This window comes from Falco cherrug, chromosome 11 (genome assembly GCF_023634085.1).
Source record: "Falco cherrug isolate bFalChe1 chromosome 11, bFalChe1.pri, whole genome shotgun sequence".
Lineage (NCBI taxonomy): Eukaryota > Metazoa > Chordata > Aves > Falconiformes > Falconidae > Falco > Falco cherrug.
The window spans coordinates 21,861,541-21,882,614 of NC_073707.1; the positions used below are offsets into that span (position 1 = coordinate 21,861,541).

Genomic DNA, 21,074 nt, shown 5'->3' on the forward strand with positions numbered 1-21,074 from the left:
GCCCCCACGTCACACACAGCACCCGCCGCCACGTGACCCGCCGCCCGGGCGAGACCACTGGGAACGGGGAGAGGGGGGGAGTGAAGGAGGGAGGGCGACTCGATGGGACCCCCGCCGCCGCCGTCGCCCTCCCGGGCAGCGCGCCCCCCCCCGCGCCGCCCCCACAGGGGGCGGCGCGGGGGGGGGGCCCGCGGCCCGGGAGGGCGGCGGCGGCGGCGGCGGAGCGGCAGGGGGAGGTCCGCGGCCCTCCCCATGCTCGGCGCAATGGTAGAGTCTGCAGCTCAAATTCCGAGAATTGGGCTCTGTTGATTCTTAGAACTGGGGTTCTTAGAAGTGGTGATGCAAGGAGTTTCTAGGAAAGCCCGGAGACCAGGTGATTGCTGCTTCTATTGCCGCGGCCGATTTTACCCTTTAATTCTCTCTCGCTCGCTCTCTCTCTCTTTTTTTTTTTTTTTTTTTTTTTTTTTTTTCCTCTCCATTTTTTTTTTCCCTCCTCTTTCCCTCCCTGCCCCGCTCCGACGCCTGGCGCGGAGCCGCCTCTATATATTTCTACCCATTTTTTCCCCCCCTCTTTCCTTCCCCCCCTTTCCCGCTGCAGGTGCCCCGGCAGCCCTTTATTATATTTTTTTTTATTCTCTCCTATTCCCCCCCTCCCCCGCTTCATTTATTTAATTCTACAGACACACACACGCACACCGCCTCTTTCCTTGCCCGCTGTCAGGCGAGAAAAATAGGGGTGCCTGCATGTCTTAACGCTGGACCGTGTATAAGGGGAGGCGGCGGCGGCGAGGGGGGGAGGTGTCTCCCCTCGCCGTCCTCTCCCGGGGATTATCGGTTATCTGGGATTATTGGCTTTCCCGCACGCGTGACGGCCGGGTGGGGACGGGGAGGACGGCGGCGGCTCCGCTCTGCACCTGCAGCCGCCCCGCGGGCGCAGGACGGCGGCGAGCGCGGCCGCCGGGCTGGTGGCGTTTTGCGTGACTCGGGGTCGGCTCCCAATGGCTGGATCCCTCGGTCGGGGTGTGTTATTAACCCCCCTCCTTTTTTTTTTTTTTTTTTCTCCCCCCCTTCTCTTTCCTCCCTTTTATTTTATTTTTTTTTCTGTGTGCGTCTTATGTCGCTGTTGTCGTGCCGCCAGCGCACAAAGCCGCCGCGGAGCAGGACTGGCGGCAGCGCGGGGGCTCGGCGGCACCGGGCACCGCCGCTCCGGCCTTTCCGCATCATTACCCCCCCCCCCCCCCCGCATTTTCATTATTATTTTAATATAAAATCATTATCGTTATTCCGTCTCCGATGCAACTGCGGAACGGCTGGTGGTGCGTTTTGCAACCTGTGGCGGGGCTGCGCCGCGGTCTGTCAAGCCCCGGGCTAAGAGCGGGCGGTGATGGAGAAGACTTGCGGCATTTCTCTGCCCGGGGAAGGGGGGAGCCCGCGGGGAGGCTCGGCCGGCGCCGGCTGCCGGCCCCCGAGCCCCGCGGAGCCCGGGGCAGGGGGGAGCCGCGCTCGCCTCGACGGGGTGTGCCGGGGCGGCAGCGACCGCCTTTCGCCGGCTGGAAAATAAAACGCCAGGCGAAGCCCGCGAAGGGGGAAGAAAGTGTGCGGAGCAACTCCGAGTGTTACGCGCAGGGCTCAAAATAATAATAATCGCAACCCGCGCCGGGAGGAGCAGGGACCCTGCGCCGGGAGGAGGGCGGCCGGCGGGGGAAGCGGGGCGCAGCCGGGCAGGGGACGGGGTGCCGGGCGCGGCGCGGGGGAGCCGCCCGGTGGCCCCCAGCGCAGCCCTTCCCCTGTGTTTACTACCGCGGCGGACTTGGCGCGGCGACAGGCGCTCGTAAATCTGCCGCCGGCAGCCGCGGGGCTGGCCCCCGGCCACACGCTATTCCTGGAGCGAGCGGCGCGGCCGGCCGCGCAACCCCCGCGCACCGCGCCCCCCGGCCCACCCCTCTCCCCGGGAAAGTAAAACCGGGTAGGGAAAGGGGACAAGGCTTCTTTTTTTCTTTTTTTTTTTTTTTTTTTTTCCCCTTTTACTTAGGTGTGTGGTTTTGTGTGTGTAGCTATATTATTTGTTTTAAACCCCCCCTGAAAAAAAAAAAAAGGCAAAACAAAACTGAAAAAGCCCAACTTTGTTATGAAAACTTTAGTGGTCGGGCGGCAGCGACCTCTCCCGGCTGCCCCCTCCCCCCCCCCCCCCCCCCCCGGCCCTCCGCCTCGCCATCCTGCCCCCCCGCCTTTAGTTTGCAAAGTCACTGTATGAAATGTTATGAAATCGCCTCTTGGGAAGGAGGGAAAGAGAAAGCAAGGCGTTTGTTTAGAAAAATCTGCAGCGGCCTCTCAGATGTGCCTAAAAAGCTGCCTTTGACCCCCCTGTTGCATTTCCAGGGAAGAAGCAAATCCGGGCTTAAAATCATGAGTCAAAAACAATAAAAACAAACCCGGACCCTGGTTAGTTTTTTCCACTGACTTCAGTAGGCGCAGGATCAGTGCGAAGGGAGGCTGGGGCCGGGCGGGTGAGGCTCAGCAAAGAAGCGCTGCATTGGTCTGACGTTTGTCTGGGGCCACATTCCTACCTGTGCCAGCAGAAGTGTCAGCAGGGCCTGGTATGGGCTCAGGCCCTTGTTCGATCTGAGGATGCTTATTGATTCCTCTCCTGAGCTTTTAAATGCGCTACAAATTATTATTTGCTGTATTCTTTCAAAGGTTTAAAGGATAAGTGCTTTAAGAGCAAATACAGGCTTCCTCCTGCAGCCCTTGGGTTACAGTTCAAAAATTGCTTTAAAAATATTTTAGGGGAAACCTCTCTTTATATAGACATGGAGAGGCAGAACCTGATGTTCTGTTCTTTTCTCCTAACGAGAGGATCCCAGGTTTAAAACTTAGAGACGACATTTTTTGCTCCATGAAACAAGTCACCAAGCCATTAAAATATTCAAAGGATGTCTAGCAATTTTCCAGAAGAATGGATTATTACATTGTTCCAGTAAGAAAAGACTTCATCTCCAAACGTTCAATTTTGACTGGCAAAACAGATCAAAGATCTCTGGGGATGCATTTCAATTCCAATTTCCAATCCCCCTCAGTTCTGACTGTCTGAGTCAATATTGGGAGAGGAAGTGGAGGTTAACTGGTTAGTTATTATTGCAAAGGAAGAAGTCGGAACGAGAAGTGATTCTTACAAATCACACCCCCCAAAAAAAAAAAAAATCCGTCAAAAGTCTTTATAATACTTTTTAGACATCCTTGTTTGCAGCGCTGGGAGGACTTCAGCCTGCTGTCTGATGAGACAAAAATAAACCTAGCAGAAACATTAAGTTTTTCAAAACAAGGCTGGAAAAGCTCGTAAAAGTAATGTTGCTCAGACGCGTTTTAAAAGAAACAGAATTACATCGACAAAATTATATGTTTTCCAGGTTTGGTTGGGGTGTTTTATTTTCCAAGGGGAAAATTTGCTCCTGCAGCAAAGCTGACTGGTGCCATCTAGTGTCACGTCTGCTCCCTCCGCCCGGCCAGGGCAGGGGCTGGCGGAGCCCAGAACCTCGGGAGAGTAGGGACGTATTTATTAACTGCTCATTAAAACAAAAAAGAGGGGGGGGGGGGGGGGAAGAAAAAAAAAAAAAAAAAACAAAAACAAAAACAACAAAACCCAACACCAAAACTGCTTGCCAGCTAGGAGGAAGGTGGCAGAGGAAACTCTGGATGCCACTGAACTTGCTTAAGGAGTCTAATTGGAAACAACCGAGCACTTACTAAAGTCACTGACATTTCCATATGGAGTTCTCTCCGGGTCTGGTCATGAAATCACATGTGAAAATCTTTCCAAGTTGTGGTGTTAATCTGCCCTTGAATTTCTGCCTAATTTAGGATGTATTGTAAAGCTATGCTTTTTTCTTTTGTTTTTTCTTTTTTTTGGGGGGGGGGGGGGGGGGACAGCTTTCAGCCCCAGATGGCAACAACTTAATACTAATTTGTAGGAATGGTGTTTTTCTTTTTTTAATAAACAGTGATGTTGTCCTCAAAAACACATTACAAATACAGATGGTAACACTTTGTGAGACAGTCCTGTGTTGTAGGAGCAGGGGTGGGTGTCCTCTCATTTTATATTAATACTCCATTAAAAAGAAAATCAAATCTTGTTACAAAGTCTATAGGGGAGTAAAATGAGGCTCTAACCCGTAGGTGCATTTCTCAGCGTGCAGCTTGCGTATGGTATTCACATATTTATGGCACTGAGGTTGAAGAACCATTTCATGCCTGTTTTAGTCCATGTGCTGTAATATTTGGGCTGCGAACTCTGCACAGAGAGCTTTTACTGATTCAGTTGGAGCCTGAAATGTTGTTTGCAGGTTTCTGAGAAGTTTGTAAAATCTAAATTTGGTTAAAAATTGCCTGCGTGCTCATAAGCTCTTGTTCCATTTTATAGTAGCATGGGAGTCTATAAACGGGAGCCCTGTATGCTGAGTGCCTGTATTCTTTTCTAGATCTATTTTTAAACCATTCTTCTGTTTGGCAAAAAGTGACACTTGGTTTCCATGTTTACAGCAGGCATTGGCAAACCTCAGGAGTTCACAGTTTGCAGTTTGGTTAGATGAGTATCCAAAAGTCAGCATCTGACCAGTAAACTACTTCAGACTGCAAATTTAGACTGCAAATGTAGTCCTCCCTGCTTTTTTTTTTCCTTTTTTTTTAATTATTTTTTTTTAATCCATGCTAGATCTTGTGTGCTCTCATTGCTGCAGGATGCTGGCAGCCAAAAGACACACACCCCTAAATTAGAGCAAGTGTGTATTCTTCAGGACTGTTTTTAAAACTCCAGTAATCTCAGTAGAGCTTCACAGCTGAAACACAGGGAGAACTAAGGGCATTGGGAGAGGGGAGAAAATTTTGGTCTATATTGTTTTACTCCCGCTCTTTCTCCTGGTCAGTGTGCTGCCTAGGGACTACATGGAAGGTACCCACGAGGGACGTGGGACCCCGGTTTACAGAGGGGACAGCTTGGGACAAGCACACTGCAGGACAGTGAGTCCTGAAGAACGTGTCCTGTAGTACTCTCTGAAATGGGTCTCCTTAAATCTGTTTGGCTAAATGTAGGGCTGAGGGGCTGTCTTTCTCCTGGCCAAGGGACCCCAAGCTGCCCGTGTGTCTCGTCCCATCCAGGTGGGATGCCTAAGTGGTTCCTTACTGCCAGAAGGAGCTGTGCCACCCTCAGCCCCAGGAGGACAGAGACAGGGAGGGGAGGGTCGGTGCCGGCTGGTGATGTGCCACCCCGGTGTGGGGTGGGTATGACTGGGCACCTCCTCCTGGCCCGGCTGGACTCGGGACCTGGCTCAGCTGCTGGGGACATCCAGCTCCAGCTGTACCCCTGCCGTTGGGCTGGCAGCTCGGTGCAGGGCTCGGTGTTGGCAGGGTACGGTGTCTGTCCCTTGTTCTCTGGAGTAGCTCCCTTGACTTCAGCTGGGATGCGGTTCCTGCCTTCCCTTAAAAAATTAATGTGCCAAATTGCTTGGGGTCGTTTGAAATGCTGAAGAAGGCTTGACTCCTCTCTTCCCAAGGGCGCACACTGCCTCTGCCTCGCAGTCAGGGGAGTCCTCTTTAGTGGAAAACATTGGAGGCGGTTTCAGTGTGCTTCCCCCCCCGCCTCTGCGTTTTCTTCTGCAAAGACCAAAATAATGTGGAGACTTGAGCCGGGCCAGCTTTCAAGGGCAATCCTTTTAAACCCTCTTTTGAAGTACAAACTATAAAGTTCCCTGCAGCGCTTGAGAAAATATGCAGTTTTCCTGGTTCCAAATGCTGATAATAAACCCGTCCAGATAATGTATTGCATTTCCTAGAAACATTTGTTTGCTGGCAGGAAATTGGATCAGACTGAAAGTTAGCAGAGACCGCTCGATAGAACGAGTGCAGTCCGCTCACGGAAGGGTACGACAGAAAATACGACAGGGCTTGCACTAGCGATGCTGCTTTTGATCTGTGCTGACACTGTGCGCTAGGACTTGTCTTGGTCTCTTCTGGGGTTATTATTAACCCAGCCACGTTTTGGCCTAGACACCAACCAGAAGCTACTAAATTAATAAAACTCTGCTGTGACAGCTAAAGGACGCTTAGTGCCCCCTGATTGCATGACATCGGGAAAGCTGAGCTGGGTGCTTGCACACCCCCAGTCAAAAGCATCCTCTTCACCATGGCTTGTAGCACCAATGACTGTGCTGGGGGGGGGGGGACACCCCAACACCACCCCAACACCACCCCATTTTCTTGGTTGTCCCCTCTGGTCGCTGTTCAGGAGAAACCAGGCATCCCTTGGCAAGGTGGAGGCAGCTGGCAGTGTGCCATGGCAGCAGATGGGATGTTCCTGTGGGGCTGGGACCCTGCAGGGTGCTGGGAGTGGGGAGGAAAGGGAGGGGAGGATGGAGCTTCCCCTGGGCGGGCAGTTTCAGAGCACTGTGTGGGATGAGGCTGTGGGGAAGGGAGACTGTACCCAGCCAACCCTCCAGGGTGATGTGAGGGAGTCGGCGCTGCGGGCTCTGGAGGGGTAGGAGAGGGGGGCACAGGGAGGGGGAGTGATCCCAGGGAGGGGGAGTCATCGATGCCTTCCCCAAAACTATGCATTTGTGGATGGGTGGGGGCAGAGACCACAGGGTATCCCCCATGCATGGAGGGGCAGGGAAGCAAGGAGTTCTCCCTGTGCATAGAGTGGGAGGAGGATGGATGAGAAGGGATTCCCTATAAATGGGGGAGTGGATGGATGGCAGGGTTTCCCTGTGCGTGGCAGAGATGTATTTGGGAGGGTGGGGGTGGGCAAGTCCCTGGTTCTCCCCTCTGCCCTTCGGTGGGGGAGCCGTGGGGGTCCTCCCTTTGCATGGGGTGGAGCTGCGAGGGGGTCCCCACATGCAGGTGCGCTCTCCCCGTGCTTGCTGAGCCGGCTGCAGGGAGGGCAGAGCCAGCCCTGGGCTCCCTTCCAGGAATGGGTTTTCTCGGGGAGGTGCCGGCGGGGAAGGGCCATTCCCTGAACCGCTGGGGCAGACCCATTGCCTTCCTGGAAGGCAGCAGCAGTGGCGGTCCCGTATGGCCACCCCCGAAATGTGCCCTGCGTCTGACCCAGACCTTCATCTCTGGGCACAGCAAGCCCTGGTGCGCAGCCCTGAGTGCTGCTGGAGAGCTCACACCAGTGAGGTACTGGGCAGGAAAACTGGGGCGCAGTGGGTGGGAACAGGGGCTTGGGGTGATGCTCTGGCCCCAGCTGAGCCTGGGGGAGCCTCATGGGCTTTGGAGGGGGGTGTGCATGGTGAAGACCATGCTCGGCTGTGGTGGTCTTTTCTGCTCCCCATCGCTGGTTTCTGCTCCTTGTTGTCTGCTTCTCTGGTCAGAGCATCCTCCCATGTTGGGGTGCAGAGCTGGTGCTGTGCAGAGGCTGGGAAGGGCAGGGTTAACCTGGCTCTGCAGAGTGAGGGGAAGGAAGGTCCCTTTCCCTTTTGCATGCCCACATCCTGCAGCTGGGAGCTGTTGGGGATACACCTGCTGGGCTCTGGGGCTGTGGGCTTTGCAGCAGCACAGCCTGGGGAGGGGTGATTTTGGAGTGGGATGGGGGGGGGGTGGGGTGGGTGCTGTGCTGGGGTCCAGCTGTGGGAGAGGAGCTGGATGTCTCCCCAGGCAGCGCTGCAGCCTCACTGTGAGTAAGGGAATTTGGCGACAGCAGCAGCTTCTCACGTGATGCTCATGGGCGCAGAGTTCATCTCACAGTTTGTAACTTTGTTGGTTTATGGATGGGTCACCTCCCCGTGTCTGTGACACCGGGGTGAGGCCCCGGGAGCCCGGTGCAGCGCGTCTGCTGGCACAGCCGAGGTGGGGATGCCACCCAGCTGCCCCAAATGCATATATTTGCTCATCTGGACGCACGGATGTGTGCTGGGCGATTGATGATAGCTGGCAGAAAGTGCGTACAGAAAGGTCAGAGTCTGCAGTATTTGGGAAATGAGTCACTTTTTGTATGTGCGTAAAGTTTTAAGCTAGCCAGGCTCAGAGTGGCTCTGAAGATTTGCATTTGATGGCTGGAGGGGCTGTAAGACATCCTTCTGAGTTTTGTGTGTGATACCTTGCCTTAAACGTCACTCTTCATCCCATCCCAGTGTCTCTGGGAGTGTGAGGGGAACTTGGGCTCCAGATCCGAGCATCCGAGAGGGAAGGGGACACTTGTCCTCAAGGGGGCTGAATGGGCTTTACAAGCTCTGGCAGTCTTACTGACTCCATCCAGTTTTTAGGGGACATCCTCATAATAATGTGATGATGGTCTTGGGGTTTGTGGGTTCACTTATTTATTGTACTTCTCCCTGCTGGGGCGGCTGCCTGGGAACCTTCTTCCTGCGTTGGTTCTGGGCCAGTTGTCTTTGTTGGTTTTAGGTAAATTAGGGAGTAATGGTGTGAGTTCTGGAAGGCAGTTAACTCCTGGGTTTCCTTGCCATGCTGCCCCAGCAGTGTTGCCTGTGAAGCCAGCAGACGGAGACAAAGCTTGTGGTTTAGGGGAAGGCTTTTACAGCAGGCAGAGGAAGGCATTTGTTCTGGGTCTTCATCCGTCTCCGCACTGGCTTCCTATGCAATCCTAGCCAAGTCACTTTGGTGCTTGACGCCCATATCCTCCCGAGTCTGTTCAGCGGTCCCGTCCCAGGGCGTTTTCACCGGTGTCTGGAGCGCACAGATATTCATAGAAGGGCAGTAACTGTTTTGGAGGACTGGATTCAGGCTCTTTCCAGGTTTCTGAGCAGAGTAGCAGCAGATGTTTCTGTCAGTCATACCTGTTAACAAGGTGCTGGGAATAATGGCATTGGTCTTGAATGTGGCACCAGCCGGGAATTCAGTCTTGGCAGGGGAAGAGTTACCTCCAAAAGAAGTGGTGAGAAAATTCTCGCTTGACTTCCCTTCCCCACCTGCCTTTAAGTTCCTGAGTCATGGAAATGAAAATCTCCTTGGCATCCGCCCATGGTTTGGGCTAGAGGGTGTGGAAGAAGCTATGATTGGATTCTCAAAGCCTGTGGTTGTGATAAGAACGTACTGTACCGGAAGAAACAAATGTTAACCTTACTGGAGAGTAGAAGGTTTGTTATCTTTAGCTTTTATCCAGCTGATACTTGAGTGAAACAGCAGGCTTGTGTCCTGCCACAGCCAATTCATAATTACCAGCTAATGTGGCGATTGTTTTCTTGTGCTTTATTTGTAGGTTTGAAAGAAACTTTTGGACTGTGAATTGAGGCATTGGGTATGTAAATTTAAATTTTGTGCTTTTCCTCCTAGCCCTCCCTTCCCTTTACCACATTGAATGAAATATTTCATTAGACCCAGCTGGAATTTGTTTTCAGGAGAGCAGCTGCTCTGTAGAAAATACCGTACGTTCATATGCTGCTGGGGAAAAAGGAGGAGTCAGGGTTGTGGGAGGGGGTGGATTGTGGAGGAATTTCACAGTGAGGATGCACATTCCAGCCTAAACTTCAGACACAGGGAGATGTGGGCTCTCCTGGGTGCTAGTTGGGAGGACACCTCTGAGATGGGTCAGCGGGTGTTGTGTTGGGGGAAGGCTTCATGTTCTTCGACTAACCCAAGCCTTGCGCATGGGGAGAGACTGGGCTGTGGTGTGGGTAGCAGCCCAGCAGGTTAGATGAGTTCTGCTCCTCATTGCCACCACCGATTTATTGGGAAACTGTGGACAGGTCTTCTCCAGAGTGGCCACCGCTCGGGAGCAGGAAGGTATTTTGCTGGTGGGTGAAGGTTGGTGCTCCACTGAGGGCTGGATTTTCCAGGTGTTGAAATCCTTCAGCCTCAGTTGGGACCTTAAGGCTTGTTCTGATTCCCGTGGCTGGATTTACAGCCAGCCAGCCGGCGGGTGAGGGGATGGCTCCTGAAGAAGATCAGAAGGCTTAGGAAGCTGTGTGTGGAGCTTCATGGAGATGAACCCAAGCGGTGGTGGGAGGAGTGGGCTGGGGCGGAGCCACCGTGGGTGAGGCAGGGAGAAAGAGGAGCCTGTTAGCTAATCTTCAGGAGGGTCTGGTTGCCTTTGCCCGCCAGCTTGTTACGTGGGACTGAGACACGCCAGGTCTCACCGTCAGCCAAGACGCCTCACTGAGCAGCCTGGCAGGCGCTTGGTGTGGTGCAGGGCGGTTTGCCTGGGCACCAAGGAGTTGGTGCTGTCTCTACCAGTGGCAGCTGGCCATCTGAGCACGTCCCAGGGCAGCAGCTCCCATTCCCATTCTCCTCCTCCTTCTGTTTTGAGCAGACTCAAGATGGCCTCGCCAGCAGATAGCTGCATCCAGTTCACCCGCCATGCGAGCGATGTCCTCCTCAATCTCAACCGCCTTAGGAGCCGGGATATCCTGACCGATGTTGTCATCATTGTGAACCGGGAGCAGTTCAGAGCCCACAAAACAGTCCTGATGGCCTGCAGGTGAGAGCAGGGTCCTGTCCCTGCCTCCCTTCCCTGCTCCCTCTGCCTTTGGCCACCAGAATGCTGCTGCAGCCCCAGGGAGGCTCCTGAGGTTTACAGACAGGGAGACAGAAAGAGAAGCAGAACTGAAAGGGGCTGCCAAGAAATTTGCAACTGTAATAGGATTAGAGCTGAGAACTTTTGCCTTCAGTGCGGTGCCCACACCTCTCTCCTTGCATGCCCATGCCTTTCTCCTCCTTGCATGCCCACGTTGCCCACGCACGGCCCACAGAGACAAACAGGAGCACAGCAGTCATGAGGCACACCCTGAAGGCAGAGCACAAATGCTGCACAGGGGCAGGACAGGGCAGGGGAGGGAGGGCTGGGTGCTCACCAGGGTGAGTGAGCCCTCTGTGACCACGGCGTCCCTGGCCACTGCTATTTTTAGAGCTATTCCTCCCTGGCTCCCAGGCTGCTGGCTGCACCCACCTTTGTTGCTCTTTTTCCGAAACACGGTGGGGTCTAAAATCCCTTTCCAGCTCCTAGGATTGCTGGAATTGCTTCCTAGAGAACACTAATTAGCATCCCACCATTGCCCAGTTGAATTACAGCAGATGCTTTCCAGAGTCTCCTGCTGACAAGATATACAAATTTGAAAAAGCCGAGGTTTGACTATATGAAAAATGTTTTGCCAACATTTCCATTTTTTCTCCCTGCCGCCCCCCCCCTCCCCCCCGGCCCCAGTTACAGAGTAAGCGTGGACGCACCAAGAGGCTTCTGAAAGACATGAATCAGAGTGGGAAGGGGGTGGTGGGTGGTGGTAAGAACAACAAAAAAAAGAAGGGGAATTTCTAAATGGAGGCAATGGGGAGTTGTTGAGCAGGTGACATCTAAAAGCAGGCTGTTCCAGTTGGGAAAAGTGCAGTGCAGAAGACGCTTACTAAGCTGCAAAACCAAGCTTGATAATAAGGGGGAAGCTCCGGGAATTTTCTAATTGCCTCCTCCTCCCTTCCCGTTCACAAACCCCTCTGCGCTAAGGGATTTTGGACAAATTCTCCTTTTTTCCCTCTGAATTGTCATAACACTTGTCTTCTCTCCTGTCTCCTCTCTTCAGTGGCCTCTTCTACAGCATCTTCACTGACCAGCTCAAGTGCAACTTGAATGTCATCAACCTGGACCCTGAAATTAACCCTGAGGGGTTTTGCATCCTCCTGGATTTCATGTATACATCCCGCCTGAACTTGAGGGAGAACAATATCATGGCCGTGATGGCCACAGCACTGTACCTGCAGATGGAGCATGTGGTTGATACCTGCCGAAGGTTTGTCAAGTCTAGGTAAGCACCGTGAGTGAACTTTGGAGAGCCTGGGATGGTGTGTTTGGGGGGTGAGAGGGCAGAACTGACGAAGTATCTGCAAATGTATCCTTATGGGCTGAAAATGACTGCATCTCCCTCCTTTTTGCCTGGTTCCAGTGAAGCGGAGATGGTGTCTGCTGTGAAGACCCCAAGGGAAGAGTTTTTGGCTGGACGGATGCTGAGCCACCCAGAGGTGATGGCTTATCGGAGCAGAGATGTCTCGGAGAATGGCATGCCTCTCCAAAATGGGTCCCTCTGCAATGGGAGGGCCTTTGCACCCGGTTTGATCAATAGTTTGTCTGGATCCCCCATTTCTTACCATGGATACAGCCCTCTCCCTCTAAATAGCTTCCTTGTGGATGATGAGTTGCGGGAGATGAGGATGCCTCTCTCTGAACTCTCAAGGGCAGGTTCCTTCCCCAAGGAGCGGATCCTGCCATGCGACAGCTCCAGGACAATCCCCACCGAGTACATGAGAACCATTACCGACATCTCGGCCAACATGTGCCATGCTACCATCTACGCTCCGAAAGAAGGTGCTGCTGAAGAAGCCAGGAGCGACATGCACTACAGCGTAGCCTCTGGCCCCAAACCTGTTGTCCCTTCGATCCGGAACAATCCCTATTTCTCTTGTGACAAAGTGGCCAAAGAGGAGGAGCGGACCTCTTCAGAGGATGAGATCAGCCAGCACTTTGAGCCTACCAACACCCCCCTGGACCGCAAGGGACTCATCAGCCCCCAGAGCCCCCAGAAGTCAGACTGTCAGCCCAACTCACCAACCGAGTCCAGCAGCAGCAAGAATGCCCGCATCAGTCAGAACTCCAGCTCCCTCTTCACCAAGAGCCCCACAGACCCCAAAGCCTGCAACTGGAAGAAGTACAAGTTCATCGTCCTCAACTCTCTCAATCAGAACACCAAGCAAGACAGTGCTGACCAGAATGAGATGGGAACCCTCTCTCCTCGCACCTACGTGCCCATGTCCACTTGCCAGCAGTCCATGGAGCCGGAGCATCTCAACGTGCAATCCCCCACCAAGATAAGCGTGAATGGAGAAGACTCTACTATCCCGCAAGCCAGCAGGCTCAACAATATCGTTAACAGGTAAGAAGATCTGCACCCCCCTACCCCCCGCCCCCATCCCGCCGAGAGACGGGACTCCCTGCATTGTTGCTGAGGGTTTGGAAGTGTGTGAAATACCTGTAGCGTTGGGCTGGGGATTCCAGCCGTGAGCAGATGGAAGCCTGTGCATTTGGTGGAGCACTGCCAGTGACATCAACTGGGTGCCAGATGTCCCCACCGTAGCGGTTCCAGCCTGGACTGGCAATGGAATTGGGAACATTGAGTCAGGAATCCCTGGCTCACTTTGGCAGCTCTGGAAGGTTTCTGGAGCCTGGATTTGCCCTCCCTGGTTTTCACCAGATTCCCTGTGCTTCAGGCTTTTGTTTGGCTGTAAGCGCTGGAACAGCCAAACTACCGGAGAACAGTACGCTGGCCTCTGGACCTGGATGTTTCTAGAGAACTTTGAGGTTGTTTGGTGAATGGGCACCTGAAGGATTGAGGCTCAGGGACCTATTGTTGATCAGGGCTATGCTGTGCATCTCACCACAAAAGTGTCCCCATAAAACATGGCTGTCCCTCGTGTCTGGAAGGGTGCAACCAAGGGCTCAGTAGCTCAAGCACAGCAAGAGCCTTCTCACGGCTGTGTGCGTTGCTGTCCTTCCACAGGTCCCGGGATGGGTCCCCCCGGAGCAGCGAAGGGCAGTCCCCGCTGTACATGCATTCGTCGAAGTGCAGCTCCTGTGGCTGCCAGTCCCCACAACATGCTGAGATGTGCCTTCATACCCCTGGCTCAAACTTTGGAGAGGAGATGGGGGAAACCCAGTCTGAATACTCTGACTCCAGCTGCGGTGAGTCTTGCATCCCTGGTCACCTTTTTCAAATAGCAGGCAAGAGGGCTTTGCAGTCTGGGCACCCATCCACCCAGTGTCCAAGCGGGAATTCAGACTTGTCCCTGATGCTGGTGGATCCCAGGGTGCTTTACAGTCCCCTCTTAACTGGCTAACCAGCTGTGTGCATGCATGTGAGGGACACACGCACATGGGAATTGCTTCCTTCCTCCCCTTCCTCAGCACCATCCAGACACCTTGTGCAGGGAGGTAGTCACCGGCTGCAAACTTGGCAGCTGAAGACAGGAAACAAAGTGCACCCCACCCCACCAGAACCACAGGAGAACAAGCTTGGCAGATGTAATGACCCTAATGGGGATTAGGCAAGATGGTGTGTCTCATGCATCCGTCATATCATCTTCATTATCAGGGAGCCCAGTGCACACATCTGGAGAAATGCAGATAATGAGGCTTGCAATCTTGTTGCAAAACTCTACAAGCCCAGAGACAAGTATCTGTGCACCCATCTGCCTGTAGCTCAGGGAGAGGGAATGCAGAATTGTCACCTGTGGTATGGGCAGAGATCCACAGAGGGAACCCCACTGGTGATGCTCAAAGCTGCATACAGTGTTTAAGAGTTACACACCCTCCTACTGGGGGGACCTACCTTGCGCTTCAGATGATGATGGTCTTCCCATGGTCAGGGAAGACATCTGTACATGTAAAGGTTTGAGACCTCTAAAGGTTCTGGAGGTGCTCCAGAGCAGAGCATCCATTTTTCGGAGGATGCCTGATAACTTGGGTGCTTTTATGGACCTCTCTGAAAGATGTCCGGACGAGATGCTGGCTTGTTGGAAGCAGCTTGTGTTGCACTGAAGGAGGGATGGCTCATGGTGACTGCACTCTCAAATCATGCATGTTGTTGCTGTGTGCACAAGAAGGTGAAGGTCAGGAGCTCTGACCATGAATACCTGCACTCAGCTTGTTGTTCCACCACTTGCTCTGGCTGCCCCTCTCCACCATCCCAGACCCATCCCATGGCCTATCGGGGAGCTGGCCCATGCACTGCCCATCTCATTGCTCTCTTCTCTGCCCTGCCAGAGAATGGAGCCTTCTTCTGCAATGAGTGTGACTGCCGGTTCTCTGAGGAAGCCTCTCTCAAAAGACACTCTCTGCAAGTCCACAGTGACAAGCCCTACAAGTGTGACCGCTGCCAGGCCTCCTTCCGCTACAAGGGCAACCTTGCTAGCCACAAAACCGTCCACACAGGTACAGTGTTGGCCACCGGGACAGCTTACTGGGGAGGCTGTGGGTTGCTGGGCATGTGAGCATTTGTGGCTGGCTTTGTTGCAGGTGTAGCATCCCCTGTTCTGTGACACAAGCTGTCCCTGGTGGGAAGAGCAAGGTGCTTTTCTTGGCACTGCCAGGGAGCCCTTGGGCAGAGCACCAAACCTGGGAATGGCAAGAGATGCTGCCTGGCCTCACAGCAGGGATGGAGCTCAAGCTCCTTTGCTGTCAGGTGCTGGGCATCACTGTTTCTAAAGACATCTTGAAAAATGCACAGCTGGGAGCAGGTGCATGGCCTCCGGGTTACCTTGTCATAGATTTAAAAAAAAAAAAAAAGAAAACTTAAAAAAATAACCAGAACATTTAGGGAGAAGTCTGGGATATTTTTTCCCCTGCATCCTAGAAATCCAGATCATATCTAGCCTGGCAGAAACTCTGCTGATGGGAAAATCTGTGAATGGATGGACTCTGAATCAGCACAATGAAAGCTGAGAAAGGAAGGGGATATTAAGGGTTTAGCCATTTGCTGACAAACCTAGGGATTTTTTTTTCGTGCTTTTATTGATGCTTAACATGTTAACAGCCAGTTCGCTAGCTGGGGAAGGGAAGTCTGGGCTGACAGCTCAGTGCTGCTGCACTGAATTAGACATGAATTCCCTGCATTCTCAGCTGAGCTCCAGGAAGGCTGCACAGGTGAACGAGATGACACAAGTGCCAGGGCAGGGTTCAAGGGTGCATGTGGTCAAAGCCTGGAAACAAAAGAAAAAGGCAAGAAGGGAAAGGTGTATGGCTGCTTCTCACTCCCCATTGAGCCCATCTTCAACAAGCCTGAAGAAACTAGTTGAAACCTTTATGCAGCTCCCCACATCACCGGGAGCCAGCAGCAGCAGTGATTGTAGCTGACCTGGGAGCTGGGTTATTGGGTGTTTTCCAGGAGACCTCCAAAAACTGAGTGTCTTCCAAAAAGAGCTTTCCGCTCTATCAGCTCTTTTTACTCCTCTAAAGAGGTGACAAATGGCTGAGGCAGGACATGCTGGGGACCGTGAGGAGCCTGAAGGCACCTGTGTGGCCCTGCACGGCCCACTGACGGCTCTAGGGAGATGCAGGTGCCAGCTGCTGTCCTGGGACCAGGAGGACTGCTGCTGTTAATCCTCACTGGCAGAGATGTCCAGATTTCTCTCTTGCCCTGAAGGCTGCCTCTCCCAACCCAAGAAAGACAAAGGTACCCACAGTGCCCAGGGCCCTCCTGAGCTCACCCTGCTCTTGGGGACACCCTGAGCTGCCCTGACCAATGTCCGCAGCCACCTCCAAAAGGGACAGGAGTCAGGGCTAGTGCTCCATGCCATGGGGTGTGGCACCTGAAGACTTAGCTTTGGGGAGTGCCATATATATATATGTATATATGTATATGTATATGTAACGGATCATGGGGGCTGAGCACACCTGTACCTAACCCTTCTCCCTTTCTTTTGGGCTCTGCAGGAGAAAAGCCGTACCGCTGCAACATCTGTGGGGCACAGTTCAACCGGCCGGCCAACCTGAAAACCCACACGCGCATCCACTCCGGAGAGAAACCCTACAAGTGCGAGACCTGCGGGGCCAGATTTGTCCAGGTGCATGTGGCCTCTGGGACCTGCAGTGCCTGGGGAGGTGGGACATGGCCGGACCTCCTGCTCAAGACTGGTGATGCCTCATGGCAGGGAGGAGGCTGATGGGCCACGCTCGCTGCCTTGGGCAGCTGTTGCTGTGGTGGTGTGGGTAAATAGGGGCCTTAAGGTCTGTGTGGGCCAGTTTGGCTTAGTAGAAAGCCTGATGGCTGGTTTAAGCTCCTCTCCTCAATTTGCTGTGAAGGGTTGGAGGTATCAGACCTCAGACACATGTGGGCCTGACTCCCAGCTATAACCCAGTAGACAAAAAAAGACATCTGGACAGAACCCCACTCCTGCTGGGATGTCCTTGGTCCCGGTGGGATGCCCTCATCCCTGGGGCTGTCCTCACCCAGAGCTGCTCTCTCTAGGTGGCCCACCTCCGTGCTCATGTGCTCATTCACACTGGTGAGAAGCCGTACCCCTGCGAGATCTGTGGCACACGCTTCCGGCACCTGCAGACCCTCAAAAGTCACCTTCGAATCCACACAGGAGAGAAACCGTATCATGTGAGTGACCCTGGGATTTTTGGGGTTTTTTTGTTTGGTTGGTTTTTGGGGTTTTTTTGGTGGGAGCTCTCAGCCAGGGCTGGAAGAAGAGGCTGCCAAACCTGGCGGCTGGGAGGGCGCTGGGGCATTTTCATGGGCTGGTTGCAGCACCCCAGTGCCTGTCACCAGCCTCGTGATGCCCCACACCAAGGTCACATCCCTGCTCCTTGTGTCCGGTCCCCCTCTCATGCATCAGCCGATGCTGATGTATTTTGTCATGAGCGGCTGCGTTGGAAACACTGACGTGCAACCCAGGCTGGGTGCGTCTTAGCTGCTCTTCTTTTCTTCCACCCTATGTGGAAGAAGGTCACACTTCTCCAAATAGCTGTGGCTTAAATTACAGCCACCCGCTGTGTGCAGGGATGGGAGAAAGGAGCAGAAAGCCTGGCCTGAGGTTCTCCATGTCAGTGGTACCTGTGCCCAGCAAGAAGCCTACCCTGCCTTGCTTGCAGCCCTGGGGGCTCCCAGCTCCTTGCTGAGGGTTTTCTGGCTTTCCCTGTCTGCTAGAGAGGGAATTGGAGCACAGCTTCTCATCCAAACATCCCCCTGGAGCCATCCAGCTTGGCAGGGGTCAAAAGCCGCTCCCAAAATAGCCCTTTAGCTGGTTTGAGCATCTAGATAAGGAGCTTGGTGCTATGTCCATTGGAGCCAGGGTCCTCTCCTAAGGGACCTCAGCCTTTGTGCATCCCATAAACTGGAATGTGCTGCTGAAAGCCTGGGATGGGGTGCCCCCAGGTGCTGCTTCTCCCACCACGTTCCCACTTTTCCCTCATCTACTGATACAATGGGCGCAGCATCCTGGGGTAGTGGGCAGAGGACAGGTATTTGCTGCAGGACCCCCACCCTGAAGGGAAGGATGTGCCCCCTGCCATGGTGTTTCACCCCCTCTGCCTTTGCCTCTCGCCCCACAGTGTGAGAAGTGCAACCTGCATTTCCGCCACAAAAGCCAGCTGCGGCTTCACCTCCGGCAGAAGCACGGGGCCATCACCAACACCAAGGTGCAGTACCGTATCTCCGCGAGCGAGGTGCCTCCGGAGCTCCCCAAGGCCTGCTGAAGGCAGAGGATTTCCCAGGAGGAGGTCACCTTGGGGCGGGAGAGGGGAGAAGCTGTCCAAAGGATACTTGCAACACTTTAAAAGAAAAAGGAGGGGGGGAAAAAAGAGAAAAAAGAAAAAAAAAAAAAGAAAAATTCATCACATGATGGAGTGCCTCTAAACCCATAGTACAGATAGGTGGAAAAACATTAGAAACCTAAAAAAAAAAATTACAAATACACGGGTTTTATTTTTCCCAGTTATGTGAAACAAAAAGAAAAATAAAATTATTCAGATCTTACTGTATATAAAACATAAAAAAATAAAAATAGTCATTTTAAATGTCTGTGCAGTGGAGTGTTGATAAACTCTGGAGTCTAACCTTCACAGCCTTTGCCGTTTGAAGATGAGGAATGTAATGTTGATTTATGGGAACAGATTTTTTCTTTTGTATGCAAAATGTGTGTTCTTTTAAAAAGAAAGTATGCTATTAAAGAGAGGGCTTTAACTTTTTTAACCAAAGGTGAAGGAATCTATGGCAGAGTTGTAAATATATATAGATATAAATATATAAATATATATATAAAATAAATATATATAGACCTTTAAAAAAGCTATATTAAAAATATATAAAATGCATTAAAGGCTCAGTTGGACTCTGCAGGCAGAAGCCACTCTGAGAATCTTTATTATGATAGAGCACTTAAGGAGATATTTTAAAGTATTGCATCTGTACAAGTAAGAAAATATTTTGTCTAAATGCATCAGTGTATTTGTATTTTTTTGCAAGTGAAGGTTTACAATTTACAAAAAAGTGTGTATTAAACCAACAAAGCTGCAGAAGGAATTTAAAATAATAATAAAGTGTAATTTTTTTTGTTCTAGTTCTCAGTCTGTATATATGTAACATGTGGTTTCGCACGGTGCCTTTCTTTTCAATGGAAGTTTTCAATGTATGGACTATATTGAGCTCAGTTTCTTCAAGGTACAGCCTGATGTTGCGAAAGAAGTTTTGGTGGAATTCTCTATCGGGGAATGTTTCTTTTTATTTTTTTGGTTTTGGGGGTTTTTTTTGTCTTATTTTACATGCTTGTGTTATAAACAATCTCGGGAGACAGGGTTTGGGCTGTGTCTAAACTGCATTAATGCGTTCTGTAAAATATAGCTGTACAAATAAAAGAATAAAATGAAGAAAAGTGAAGTATGATGGAGTGAGAGGGGTCTGTTCTTGCCTGTCCTTCAGCACCTTGAAGGCCAGTTGGTGCCCTAGGAAGGGGCTGAGCACCCGGGCAGGGGCTTCTTCCAGGGTCAAGTGAAGATGGTCCCTGGTCTGAGGTGGGAGCAAGCCTCAAGCTCCCTGCTCTGCAGCCCAGTGGGGACTCTCCCACGTGCCACCTCCTTGATACTTCATGCACTCGCACTGCGGAAATAGGGCAGAGCCTGGGAGGGACCTTTTGCTGACCAGCCCAGGGCCGGTTCCAGATGGCCGGGTGATTATTTATATTTCCTGGAAACTCAATGCAATTGCCAGGATCACTCAGGGAAGAAGGCTGCCTGCTGTTCCTCTCACTTTCCAGAGCCTCGGGCTGCAAGAAGCTGCCAGTTCCACCACTTTGTGCAATGGTTTGGTGGAGCAGGGTCTGTAACCCCCTCCAGGAACTCGCTGACCAACATCATCTCTGGCCTCCCAGCCATTGCACGCTTGCTGCAGGCTAAAGCTGAGGAGTCCCCCTGCTCTCCTGCGGCAGTGAGAGGAGATGCTTTGGTCCATTTGGGTGGCTGTGCAGAGCTGGGGGGTGAAGCCATAGGGTGATCAGGCCTCGTGAACTGTGCAAGCAACCCAGCAGCTCATTGCTGGTGAGGGCTCACTGGTTGCAAAAAAACTAAGAGCCTCATTCAAAAAGCTGCTCTGAATTACCCAGGCAGGACTGGCTACAACCAGCACCAGTGTGGAGCTCGGGCACTGCTCAGCATGGCCGGAGGTAGGGTCTGAGCTGTACAGGGTATGTTTCATTTTTAGTTAAATTACCTCATGGATAATTTTGGTGCAGAGCTTGGGGAGTGATTCACAGTGAGGGGACTAGGAAACACCAGCTGCAAGGGGAGAGCCTAGCTGTTTGCAGGGTCAGGAGAGGCTGCAGGAAGGAGGAGCTGAAGGTGAAGAGGAGGATGGACTTTTCAATGCACCACGGGACAAAGGTGGACACGGGACAACCAAAGCAGCCCTGCGTGGGAGGGAAACGCCAAGAAGGGGGGAGCCAATTTGCAGTACTGCTTTGCAGGCCCCCAGCTCCTCTGGCCTGTCTCCCAGCGGACCAGATCGCCTGGCACATGAAGCAGCCCCCAAAAAGCAGGAGCTGAGCACTGAGCTGGAGCTAGTCTCCCCTTCCTCCTCCTCTTTGATTCAGGCAGCCGGGGGGGCTGCCTGGCAGCCGGCAGGCTGGCTGTGGGGTGAGGTCCTCTCACCTGCATCCTCCCGGGGCAGGAGCCGATTTCTTACCCCGCAGAGCTGGTGCATCCCACTGACTGCTCAGCCCGGCTGAACCCAGCACCAGCCCTCACCAGCTTACTCGTGTTGGGCACAGGGTAGGGTAAAAATGACAACAACTGGGGCATTGCCTGAGCACTGGGAATAGCAAAAACATGCTTTTCCACTTTGCTGCCTCACTTGCTTCCCCTCTCCACCTCTCCCCGGTGGGTTTTTAATGTTTAGTAAAGCTGGTTGTACTCATGATGGTGTTTTGACATATATACTGTCCTCATTTGACACACATACATAGGTCTCTCCCCTCTCTGACCAGAGCTGCCTGTCTTTGAGCTCGCTACTTTTCTGATTACTGCAGTTGTCACTGTTGGAAGTGGGTGGACTGGGCTGACAGCCCCGCTTGCCCCAGACAAGCAGGTTGCGTAGCCA

General features: G+C 52.7%; 1 protein-coding gene across 4 annotated transcripts; it reads left to right on the top strand.

The window, feature by feature from the left end:
• Nucleotides 1-259: 259 nt before the first annotated feature.
• BCL6 (BCL6 transcription repressor) lies at nt 260-19,364 on the top strand. Of its 4 annotated transcripts, none has more exons than XM_055723729.1 (10): nt 260-373; nt 9,206-9,244; nt 10,256-10,423; nt 11,517-11,738; nt 11,877-12,860; nt 13,485-13,666; nt 14,747-14,914; nt 16,415-16,545; nt 16,950-17,087; nt 18,038-19,364. In XM_055723729.1, the coding sequence occupies exons 3-10, from the start codon at nt 10,263-10,265 to the stop codon at nt 18,179-18,181; spliced, it is 2,130 nt and encodes a 709-aa protein (XP_055579704.1). In that variant the 5' UTR covers nt 260-373; nt 9,206-9,244; nt 10,256-10,262; the 3' UTR covers nt 18,182-19,364. The 4 variants fall into 4 exon arrangements, with proteins under 4 accessions (XP_055579704.1, XP_055579706.1, XP_027667635.1 ...); XM_055723731.1 differs by lacking the exon at nt 260-373 and adding an exon at nt 6,473-6,526; XM_027811834.2 differs by lacking the exon at nt 260-373 and adding an exon at nt 6,905-7,167.
• Nucleotides 19,365-21,074: the final 1,710 nt, after the last annotated feature.

Excerpts from the sequence above, each read along its gene's own strand:
- BCL6 (XM_055723729.1), top strand. The coding sequence starts at position 10,263 with ATGGCCTCGCCAGCAGATAGCTGCATCCAGTTCACCCGCCATGCGAGC. Across the intron at positions 11,739-11,876 it reads CGAAGGTTTGTCAAGTCTAG|TGAAGCGGAGATGGTGTCTG; the intron begins GTAAGCACCGTG and ends GCCTGGTTCCAG. Across the intron at positions 13,667-14,746 it reads ATACTCTGACTCCAGCTGCG|AGAATGGAGCCTTCTTCTGC; the intron begins GTGAGTCTTGCA and ends CTGCCCTGCCAG.